Source organism: Trichechus manatus, unplaced genomic scaffold (assembly GCF_000243295.1).
Source record: "Trichechus manatus latirostris isolate Lorelei unplaced genomic scaffold, TriManLat1.0 scaffold00192, whole genome shotgun sequence".
Lineage (NCBI taxonomy): Eukaryota > Metazoa > Chordata > Mammalia > Sirenia > Trichechidae > Trichechus > Trichechus manatus.
This window is the reverse complement of record NW_004444128.1, coordinates 565,580-578,099: the sequence shown is the minus strand read 5'-3', so window position 1 is coordinate 578,099 and position 12,520 is coordinate 565,580. Positions and strand designations below refer to the sequence as shown.

General features: G+C 39.9%; 1 protein-coding gene across 1 annotated transcript; it reads left to right on the top strand.

Annotated features, from left to right (window-relative positions):
• Positions 1 to 3,849: 3,849 nt before the first annotated feature.
• TUSC1 (tumor suppressor candidate 1) lies at positions 3,850 to 10,373 on the top strand. Its single transcript, XM_023741842.1, has one exon. The coding sequence runs from the start codon at positions 6,735 to 6,737 to the stop codon at positions 7,356 to 7,358; it is 624 nt and encodes a 207-aa protein (XP_023597610.1). The 5' UTR covers positions 3,850 to 6,734; the 3' UTR covers positions 7,359 to 10,373.
• Positions 10,374 to 12,520: the final 2,147 nt, after the last annotated feature.

The following is a 12,520-nucleotide window of genomic DNA, read 5'->3' as shown; positions in this document are numbered from 1 at the left end:
CTCATACGTCTGATTACATTAAAAAAAGAAAAATCTACACTTAAAGACCCACTGCGTATTAAGACAAGTCAAGTTGCTTGTCATTAATGAGGAATTGTCAACCTCCTTCCTACTGAGTCTGAATAACTCCAGTATTTTACAAACTTATTTTGGTAAGCTGCAAACAATTAGCTTCATCTGCTGGATATAAAAGTTAATTTTGACTATAAAATACTTAGCAGTTTTACTTGTTAAAATCTTCCTTTAAAATTATACAAGAAAATGTATTGTTAGGTGCCATCGAGTCATTTCTGACTCATAGCGACTCTATGTACAACAGAACAAAACACTGCCCACTGCCCAGTCCTGCACCATCCTCACAATTGTTGCTATGCTTGAGCCCATTGTTGCAGCCACTGTGTCAATCCATCTTGTAGAGGGTCTTCCTCTATTTCGCTAACCCTCTATTTTGCCTAGCATGATGTTCTTCAAGGACTGATCCCTCCTGATAATATGTCCAAAGTATGTGAGACGGTAGTCTCGCCATCCTTGCTCCTAAGGAGCATTCTGGTTGTACTTATCCCAAGACAGATTTGTTCGTTCTTTTTTTGGTATATTCAATTTTCTTTGCCAACACCACAATTCAAAGATGTCAGTTCTTCTTGATCTTCCTTATTCATTGTCCAGCTTTTGCATGCATATGAGGCAATTGAAAACACCATGGCTTGGGTTAGGCACACCTTAGTCTTCAAGGTGACATCTTCCTTTTCAACACTTAAAAGAGGTCTTTTGCAGACTTGCCCAATGCAATGTACCTTTTGATTTGACTGCTGCTTCTATGGGTGTTGGTTGTGGATCCAAGTAAAATGAAATCCTTGACAACTTCAATCTTTTCTCTGTTTATCATGATGGTCCTTATTGGTCCAGTTGTGAAGATTTTTGTTTTATGTTGAGGTGTAATCCATACTGAAGGTTGTGGTCTTTGATCTTCCTCAGTAAGTGCTTCAAGTCCTCTTCACTTTCAGCAAGCAAGGTTGTGTCATCTGCGTAAGGCAGGTTTTTAACAAGTCTTCCTCCAATCCTGATGCCCCATTCTTCTTCATATAGTCCAGCTTCTCCAATTATTTGCTCAGCATACAGATAGAATAGGTATGGTGAAAGGATACAATCCTGATGCACACCTTTCCTGACTTCAAACCATGCAATATCCCCTTGTTCTGTATGAATGATTGCCTCTTGGTCTATGTACAAGTTCCTCATGAGTGCAATTAAGTGTTCTGCAATTCCCATTCTTCACAGTTATCCATAATTTGTTATGATCCACACAGTCGAATGCCTTTGCATAGTCAATAAAACACGGTAAACATTTTTCTGGTATTCTCTGCTTTCAGCCAGGATCCATCTGACATCAGCTATGATATACCTCGTTCCACATCCTCTTCTGAATCTGGCTTGAATTTCTGGCAGTTCCCTGAAAATGCAGAGATTCTATACAGAAAGACTTTAAACTAAGTGCTTCAACAGTCTAGTCATTAAAGAAGCATTTATATTACACACACACACACACACACACACAAACACACACAGTGCAAATTTATCTTTTAAATCCAGGCGCTTACATTCTATTTGTAGATCCACTTGCACAAGAGATATTACCAGCACTAGGAAGGACCTTAGCATCAAATAACTGTTACAGGCATTGGTTTACCAATGTTTAATAGAAGAGGAAAAACACCTTGAGTTGAGGAGATCTAAGACAGATTTATGAAATGTGGTATAAACTTTGCCTTAATGAATTCTTTACATCTAGATAGGTGAGAAAAAATAAAAGACACATTAGGACAAAACTCCAGGGGCAAAAGAACTTGATGACCCTTGGCAGTAGAGTAAACAGACCATCAGAGGAGTAATGGAAGGGAAACATGGAAACAAAGGGCATGCAGATTATGGACAGTCTTCAAATTGTTGCATAAATTGAATTTGATCAAAGATGCATTTGAAGAGACGACATAGGATGTTTTAAGAAGAGAATCGATGGCGAGAAATTGGATGTAGGGTGACTTTCCCAGTGTGTGTGGGGGGGGGAGGGGGGGAACCTGTTGCCGTCAAGTCAATTGCTGGTTGAATGACTGGCTACTAAAGGAAAGGTTGGTAGTTTGAACCCACCTAGGGGTGCTTTTGAAGGAAGGGCTGGCAATCTGCTTCGAAAAGGTCATAGCCATGAAAACTCTATGGAGCACAGTTCTACTCTGCAACACATGGAGTCACCATGATTTGGAATCAACTTGAAGGCTACTTTTTTGTTTTTTAATGACTCACTTCATAGGAAATATTCCAAAATGGAGAAATGAGAGTCAAATAAGCATGACAATAAAAGAATCTTAGATATCAACTGGAGGTGCAGGAAACAAACTCTATATTATAGGATATTTTTGTCAAACAAGTATCTGGAAACATGTAACAGTTTCCATGTAGGGAAAGAAAAACTTGTTTAGGGGACAGGAAAAAAGGGTAAGGAATTCAACAGCTGTCATTTAAACTTGATGTTGAGAAATACTAAAATTAATGCATGAAGCATAGAGCAAAAAATAGTGTCACTCCAATTTGTTAACACTGCTTTATTTGAGACATTATATTAAGAAGCACAATGATTTTAACCTTATCTGTACATCTGTTTTGTTCTTAAGATAGGAGACAGAAAAGTTTTGTTTGTACATGAGGTTTAAACTGTTGAACAATTAGGGAATATGAATTAAGGTTGTGGGGAGGGGACAATTAAAACCAGTTGCTGTCAAGCTGATTCTGACTCATGGTGACACCACGTGTTTTAAAGTAGAACTGCACGCCATAGGGATTTCATGGCTGTGATCTTTCAGAATCAGATCACCAGGCTTTCTTCCAAAGTGCCGCTGAGGGGGTTCAAACTGACAACCTTTTGGTTAGTAGTCCAATGCTTAACTGTTTATACTACACAGGAACTCCTTATACTCCTTATTAAACTACTTACAAAAAGGTACCTAATGAAAAAAAAAATGTTTTAAAAAAGGAATAGCAAAAGCAAATACCCTAGATGATTTACTTGCATTTTTCTATTCTTTTAAACTTCATAACCTTAGTCAAGGAGTTTCTTAAACACAAAATGCAAATAGATCACCACAGTCTTTTATTTTTTATTTATAAAACTGGTTTCTTGTTGGAGAATTCTTACCTGTTTTCCTTAAATATCTTAAAGGACAATAAATACAATGTCAGGAAAAAGCAACCTATGTCCTTTAAACATTTTCTTAACTAGCAAGCAAGCATTTTTTCTGTTCAGAGGCTTCCCTTCTTAAACAGAGGCACAGGTATCTTTTTTTTTCCTAATTAAGAGTGCCATTGATTGAACTGTATTCCCCCAAAATATGTGTCAACTTGACTGAGCCATGATTCAGTGGTTTGGCAGTTACGTAATGATGTAATCATCCCCCATGATATGACCTGATGTGATCAGCCAATTAATTTTAAGGGGATTAGGGTGGGATGCAACACTTATTCAGGTCACAGCCCTGATCTGATGTAAGGGGAGTTTCCCTGGGGTGTGGCTTACATCTCCTTTTATCTTACAAGAGATAAAATGGAGGGAGAAGCAAGAGAAAGAGGGACCGCCTACCACCAAGAAAGAAAAGCCAGGAGTGGAGTGAATCCTTTGGACCTGGGGTCCCTGCACTGAGAACCTCCTAGCCCCAGGGAAAGCTTGATGCCAAGACATACGGAGATGTCCAAGGAACGCCAGGCCCACAGATATTGAAAAGAGACAAGGACTTTTCCCCAGGGCCAAGAGAAAGAGAAAGCCTTTCCCTAGAGCTGGCATCTTGAATTTGGACTTCTAGACTCCTAAACCCTGAGAGAATAAATTTTTGTTTGTTAAAGCCATCCACTTGTGGTATTTCTGTTACAGTAGCACTAGATAACTAAGAAAAAGAGTGCAATTTTTTTATATTCTCCTCTGATTATTATAGCCTGTTTCATTTAAATTTTATCTGTTGCACAATTTTTCAGATTTTTTCATTTTCATATGCATATTGTATTATTTAACCAACAATATTTTGATAAGTAGGCCACTAACAAGCTATAATGAGTAGAAGCCATTTTACTAAGTTTAGTGCTACGATTCTTACTAAATACAACGTTCATCTTCAAGTGTGCGATTTTGACATTATTCTACGTAAATTTAAATACAGGTCTATTATTTTGGCAGATTACTTTTAGTCACCCTGTGTGTCAATCTTATTTCAAGTTAGAAATTAAACCCATTGTCTCTACCTCCCATTTATGAAGATTAGTGAAATCTCCATTAACCATAAGATGATTGTTGCTATGCACAGATAATCTTTATGACTATTATTGATAGACTGTCTAAAACTGAATGTTTTTTCTTTGCCCCCCCCCACCATGGTTTCTGTTCTTCCCTCCCACGCTTCCTTCATTTTCTTTAACAAAACAAAGATAATAATGTATACCACTTGCCTCATTCACAGTGGTAGAATTAGTGGATTCTGTCTTTTAGGGGGATACATGTAGAATTAGTTACTGTTAATTATATCAAATCAGCAGTTTTACTGGACCTTCTGCTTAATCAGTTTTTCCTGATTTTCATCACATTACACATTATTTCATAAATCTATCAAGGCAAAGGAGAGGAGTTTGGGTTTGGGTGGGGAGTAGAGAGGAGGCCATGGGAGGACTTCTTATATAACCAAGCCCTTTAGGAATGGCTTAGGAATACTTCCTTTCTTTAGGAAACCTATGATGATTCAGTACTGTCAAAAAACTAAACACCAAAAATTAGTGTAACAGAATATACTTATTGTAAGTAGATATGATTCGAATGGGGCAGCATCAACCCAAAGGGATCCGGAAGGCACTCCGAAGAGGGAACAGTGGAAGCAGGTTATATAGCAGTATAGTCTCCTGGAGGTCATTGTAATTCTCCAAAGGAGCCCAATGCCTAAGGCAAAACCATCTTCACTAAGCTGTTTACTAGGCTATTGTTTGACTTGAAGGTGATTTTAGAAAAATAGTTCCTTAAAGGCTCAAAGTGCAAAGGGACATCTACTGGCAAATGGCCTGAGTGGGTCACCTCAACTCCAAGGAGCCAGAAATCTGGATTCCAGAATTAAAAGTTTCTCACTACAGTGATTAGTTATCAATATTTAAAATATTCTACAAGAGAAGCAGAGCAGCTTTAAGCTGGTAAACAGTAGAAAGAGAATACTAGTAAATTTACAAATGTGGGGACTGGGGGATTAGAGCCAACCAAAAAAATAAAACACTGGTACTCAGGGACTGAATGATTCTGCCTTATGCAGTTTTTGTCTAGCTTACTTGGCGTATCTATCTTCTTGTCCCACAGGTCCTAAAATTCCACATAACTAAAACTGAGAACCCATTATCTTTCCTTACACACCAGCATTTTCTCCCACATTCTCTATATACATTATGTTGTTAGGTGCCTTTGAGTTGGTTCCAACTCATAGCCACCCTATGGGGAAAGCCATATTTTTGGTTCAATAGTCCGCTGAAAAGTCAATGCTGGTGTGCAACAATGTTTTCAGCATTTGATTTTAATGGAGAAAATTAAAAACAATATAGTCTTTCATAAACTAATTATATTTTTGAAATTCTGGAATCACATCTTTCTTTTTTGATGTTAAACATTTGTTACTTGAAATGATAGTAACAGTTGAGGGTAGGTTTTGTTTGTGGTATTTACCAAAATTATTGGCAGAATCAAGGTATAAAAAAATGAATATACTTTCCCCTAGTTATTTTTATTTGTACTGTTCAATGAAACCACACTCTGAACCACAGTTCTCATATGTTCGTTTACTTGCTCCAGTAGTTTGGAGTGTTTAGTGAAAGTGAGAATTACCTGGAACCTAGATAAGGATGCAGATTCTTGCCTTTACACCTATATCTGCCGAAGAGATTCTGGCATCATTTCCTAAGCCTTAAGTTACTTTGCAACTATCCAGCTACTTTGCAGTCTGAGTTCCTTAAAATACAGGGAACCTGATTCATTCAATGAGTTGTATCCATCTGTCCCCAGAACTTTTGGAACTTACTTAGTTTCTTGAACGAATGGGCCACATTTTGAGTTCAATAGATTTTGTGGACTGGACTGATCAGACTAAATATAACTTTGTTTCTATAGGGCAGGTACTCAGCTCAAATGTACTGAATGTTTCATTAACTGTAGAAATACGTTAAACCTCTTAGGTTTTAAATGAGGTAATTACATCTTTTCAACTTGCTCCATATTTTGTCCCAGAACTCACCATTTTTTAAAATTATTTGCTTTGAGATTACCATGCAAAGAGCAAGGTAACCACTGGTGGTTGCGCGGAGCGCGGAGCGCGGGGCGAGGCCGGCTGGTTCCTGCAGTGCCCAGGCCTGCACGGCAGCGCCCTGGCAGAACCCAGCTTTGAAGACAGACGCCTTTACCAGCGCGGCCAGAGCAAGAAGCAGCAACGCGCTCCCCTGGGGCATTGTGTGCGCGCCGGTCCCGGAGATCGCAGCCCCAGGGGGGCAGCTCCACTGCAGGAGACAAGACACGCCTCAGCCCGGGCAAATTCCCGGCCTCCTCTGGCCCTTGGCCAGTAGCAGTCGCCTGCCACCTCCTTTCCTCCTGCACCGTCGCCCCGGCCGTCCTGCCGGGCCCGGAACTCGCCCGCGCCTCTGTCACGGCGCTGGCGGCGCAGTCGGGGGCGACACCGATGTGGCGCATGCGTGGTGGCGCCACTAGGCGCGGGAGCTGCGGCGGCGGAAGCAACAGCGGAGACAGCTGTGGACAAGGCCGCCCGGGCCGGGCTCGCGGGGCCGGCGGCGGCGGCGTGGGCTGGCGAGGCCGTGCAGGCGGCGCCCGACAGCAGCTGGAAGAGCGGTTCGCGGACCTGGCGGCGAGCCACCTGGAGGCCATCCGCGCGCGGGACGAGCGGGACCGGCAGAACGCGCGACTGCGCGAGGAGAACGCCCGGCTACGGCTGGAGAACCGACGGCTAAAGCGCGAAAACCGCAGCCTCTTCCGTCAGGCCTTGCAGCTCCCCGGAGAGGGCGGCGACGAGGCACCTGCAGTGGCGACGGAAGCAGCCACGGCCCCCGAGGCGGCCGGCGCGAACAGGAGGGCGAGAGGCAACGGCCTTGAGGACGAGCCAGACAGCCCCAGGGCCCTGAGGGCCCGGCTGGAGAAACTGGAGGTCATGTATCGCCGGGCCCTGCTTCAGCTGCACCTCGAACAGCGGGGGCCACACCCGCGTGGGGACAACGAGGAGCGGCCACTTCGGGAACCCGAGTCAGGCCTCCGGACCCCGGACCTGGAGTCTCCCAAATCTTGGCTGTAGCCCGAGGCCCAGCCAGGAAGGGGCGGGCCTTGTATGGGCCCCGCCTCCTCCGTGTGCCCTACTCTCCCAATCCCTCCATACCCCACGGCGCACGCTTCGGCCTGCGCCCCGCCTGCGGAACTTTTGGAGCGCTCTCCTCTTTCATCTCTCGTCTTCTCCCCGGACACTTCCGGGAGGCGCTACGCGTTGGGCCCCGCAGAGGCTGAGATAGATGCAACAGCCGTTGGAATCCTCGCTTATGCAGAGGACTTTCTTGCTGATGGTTTCCGGGGAGAGAGGCCTAGCAGCGGAGGGGCGGGTTTTAAACAGCACGAACTGGGTGCCAGTCAATACCTTCTAATGCCTGAACTTCGCTGGGTGTTGTGAGGACCTGTTGAAGTTTTCCTGTTTTGCTTCTTTGAGGGATGAAGAATTTTGAGTTAATTCAGTTTGTTCATTCTTAAGTCCCCTAAAGGCTTCAGGCATTATCTCTTAAGTGGCCAACATTTTGTGCTTGTTTTTATAAGTCGGTTATTACTTGGGTTTCTATAAAGCACCACCTTTTATAAAGAAAGTAATATTTATAACTTGAGACCTCATGTCTGCTCCTGGCTCCAGAGCTTATACATCTAATACATACTGGTTTGTTTACCCCCAGAGAATTTTTGAAGTACCTGCTTATAGGTGATCCTTTGAGTTGGTATATAAATGCGGTGCATTAAAAATAAAAGCTTCCAACGACTGTTACTTGAAGCGTGGTAAATTTTCATATACACTTCAAGAGATATACATGTATGCATTTATCTTATTTTAATATCTGAAATTGGTTATCCTTTTTTAACCTTTTAAACTAACGTTTAAACTAACGTTCTTTTTGCTTTAACAATGATCTTTTTAAATCTAAAGATTAAAAAAAATTGTCTCATTCTTATCACATTTTAGACGTGACATAGTTTAGTCAGTGCATAGCTAATTTGCCTTATTTTAACTGAGAGCTTTTAAGAAATTATAAATCATTTGTATATCAAAAGCCTCAAAATGATTTGATAATCTCAATTGTTTCAGTGGCAGAAAAAAATGTGTTCTAAAATCACTTTATTACAATGTGTCAATAACACTTTTGCCTCCTAAGCAGTGAAGAAGATACCATAGTGCCTGATAAAAATCATGGATGAAAGAGAGTGTTTAAGTGATGGTAATCAGTTCAGGGGAAAAAAAAATGGGTAGAGTTTTTTGTTAGGGAAATGACATATTCCAAAATTTCAATATATAGCATATATTACAAAACAAGGTGCCAGGGAAACCTTTTCTGTGATACAGTCCTGAGTTTTGAAGACACTACATGCATTTTGCTTAAAAGTAGTTGATATTTGGTCATAAATATTAAAATTATCCCTATGGACAACAAATGAGAACAAACGATGAGAATAGATAGATTTTTGAAAATCATTTCTATCCGCCTTCATTTTCTAACAGCCAAAGAAAGTAAGGATTTTTAGAAGGAAATAAAGTAATCCATAAAGAATGTGAAATTTAGAATTGAAGAACTGGAAAAAATACATATTGGCCCTACTGCTGCTTACCCGTAATTTGGGGTTTAAATTTGTTTTCTTGTAAAACAACGATAACACCTACCTCAAAATGTTATGAGAATTAATGGATATGATACATGCAAAATACCGCTTCAGAGTAAGTGTTCTATCAATGAGAATTACTATCCAAAGTGTGAAAGTTGTAAATTCACATTTTACATACACTTTCCCTTTTTTTCTATATTTTGTTCCTATATAACTGAGCATTAGCAGAGGTACATACCTTTTGGATGAGCTGAGATTTTTCATTCTTTATAAATATATAAAACCCCCCATTGCCATTGAGTAGATTCCTACTCATAGCGACCCTATAGGACAGGGTAGAACTGCCCGCATAGAGTTTCCAAGGAGCACCTGGTGGATTCGAACTGCCAACCTTTTGGTTAGCAGCCGTAGTTCATAACCACTACGCCACCAGGGTTTCGTATAAATATATAGAGGAGATAAAGTCCGATGTAATAAGGGGCTAATGCAACATCAAATCCAAAAATATTTGCCAGTTGTGGCAATGTTAACTATATTCAACAAGCAAGCAAAGCATTTTTTGACATAATTATTTACAATGTAAGTATGAGTGGATGCTATATTTGTTACATTTGCTGGTGAAACAATTGCAAGGTAATGAAGCACACACAAATACACACAAAAGGACTATTGAGCATAATTCCTGAAAGGCATTAATAATATGAAACCAAAATGCCCCATAAAATAGGTTAAGACTAATGTGTATCTTAATGTTGCTGAATTTCTCTGTTGATAACTGATAAAGCATCATGCTGTAACATGGTAGATATTATGTTATTTTTTCATGTGCTGGTAACAAGATAGGTCAATATAAAAGACTAGTTTTTTGGGTTTTTTTCTATTCTGTTTCTAATTTTGGAAGACATTTAGTTTTTCAGTGGATCTTATTATCAATTTAGTAAATATTCTGTGGGCACTTGAAAATAAGAATTACTGTCTTTCTAGAATAGAGTTCGACAGGTACATTCGAATACTAATTATTGCCCTTATGTTTTCTTTAAGTCCTTGGGTAGGTTTATATTTTAACTTGGCACGAGCCAACCAAAGGAAAATACTTATATTCTTTGCTTGGGAGAGAAGTTCTCCATTGATGCTGCTGGACACAAGAAACTAGCAGATAGTCTCTCTGGCAGCTATCGTGATCTTAAGTACAAGATTTCAGATGGAATTGAAACTGAAGATGGCAGTGCAGAGTAGAAGAATACTTGTTTCTTGATAATATCATTGAGGCTCCAGTTTTGTCATGCCTGGAGTCTGTCCGACATCTGGAATTCCATGTACATGGGAGAATACATTTCCTTATTGTTTATGTCTGTTTGAGTTAGGGAATTTTGCTAATAGAAGGAACACTACAATGACACTGTAAAAACGGCATGGGGGCAGTGTCTGACCTCCTCCAACCCTACAAGCAGGAAGGAGAACCAAGATCAACAGCACAAGGCTGACTTCCATTAGGTGGAGGCCAGACAAGCCTCCTCTGTCTGCTGTCTTTACTAATTCTGACACCAACTATCCCTCACTCAGCACTCCCTACTTCTCTGCTGGGTTCAATAATTCATTGCAATGGCCACACAGAACTCACAGACCATACCCACGATTATGGGGATTTATTAGGGAAGTAGCAGTTACAATTAAGGCTCAGGAACACTCAGGATATGGTTCTTCCATCAGGACAGCCTATTCCCAACCGTGCTCGCAGGCACACCTCTCCCTGGCTCTAGGCGTCTCACCAAAGGCACTTAGCTTTCTCTCTCTGCAGGCCGGGAAGCATCACTGTGCCGTCTCCTGCTGAGTCTCTTGGGTCTCTTCTGCCACCACTTCTCACTGTCTTCAGGGTTACAGCTTGCTCTCCGCTCCTGGCTGTTCTTCCTTGATGGTGGTATGATTTTCCTCTCTGCTCTGGAATTGTCTCTCTTTTCAGGCAAAACTGACCAATCCCCTTGATGGGCCACAGTTACCCTGTCACACAGTCCTGCCCAATCACCTGGGTGGAGTTAAAAGACCATGACTAGAAAGGCCACACGAATGTAATCAATCACACAACAAACACACCAAAGTAAAGGTGAATCTCACAAACATAATATTGAATGCAAACACAAAAGAATATATACTGTATGATTTCACTTATATAAAGTACAAAAACAGACAAAAATAGTCTGTAAGTCAGGATAGATACCCTTTGGTACGCAGAGGTAATGACAATGGAGTACATGAGGGACTTCTAGAAACAGTCTAGAATCTACAGAAAAAGTAAAATGTTCTGAGACCTGTGTTCTTACAAAGCTTTAGTAATCATGCAATGTGGTTTTGATGAGGGCTAGACGAAAAGACCAATGTAATAAAATAGAGAACCAGAACTAGAGCCACATATATATGGAAACTTGATTTATAACAGAGTTGGTTTTGCAGTTTAGTGGAGAAAAGATGGAATTTTCAATAAAAGTGCTATAAAAATAGATTATCCATATGGGAAAAGTATTTTTTCCTTTTACTTCATATCATACACAAAAATATTTTACTGGTGGAGTAAAGACTTATGTTTGAAAGATAATGTTTCATAAAATTCTAGAAAGTAATATTGAAGAATATGTTTATGATATGGTAATAAAATATTTTTTAAACAATAGATAAAGCACAAAACAGAAAGTGAGGTATTAATTTAACTAATTAATATGAGATGCTTTCCTCAAAAGCCAGCACGTAGAATGGGTTACTAACTGAAAGAAGATAATTGAAAAATATAGACAAAAAGCTAATAACTAGATGTATTGAGAATTCTTTTAAATTAAGGAAAAAAACAGAAATCATTCCAGTACAGGAAAAAGCAAAAAAGATTAATAGATCCTTTATATTAGAAAAGTCCTGAACAGTCTGTAGACATATGAAAAGACTCTCAAATTAATAGAAATATAAAACTATCCTTAGGTACCCCATCTCTTGTAGTCTATAATTCAACCAATCAGCATTTACTTAATGGCTAAAACAAATAAAAATTCTAGAAATCATTCTGAATATCTCCTTCTCTAAATGGTCATTACCTCTAAATGATAATCAAATCCTGTAAAATTTGCCTCACAAACGTCCTCACAGTTTTTTCTTTCTCTTCATACCTTCATTCTCTTCATTGTGGGCCTAGTGTATTTGTAATCATCTTTGGGTTGGGTTACTTTCTGTGAAGTGAGCTTTGAAAAACCAAAGGGTATGTACTATAGATGAATAATTTCCCAAACACGGTATGCATAACTCTAGGGGTATGCAGATATTCTGGGGAGCAAGTAAAAATTCCCAGCTTTTCTTTTTATATATATTTTTATCTCATTCTTTTGAAATGTATTCTTGTATATGTGTCTATTTCAAAATCCTCTAAGTGAATTATATACATATTTTTGTATATATTTATTTTTTACATGTTGTAGTAGCATTTTAAGATACTATGCTGGGAGTCAGAAAACTCAGTTGCCAAGGTTGTCATTTGTTAGTTTTCGGTCCTTAAGAATAGTACTTAATCTAGTAGTTGCTTTTTTTTTTCCATGTAAAAAATTGGATAATAGAAAGTACCCAAAAATG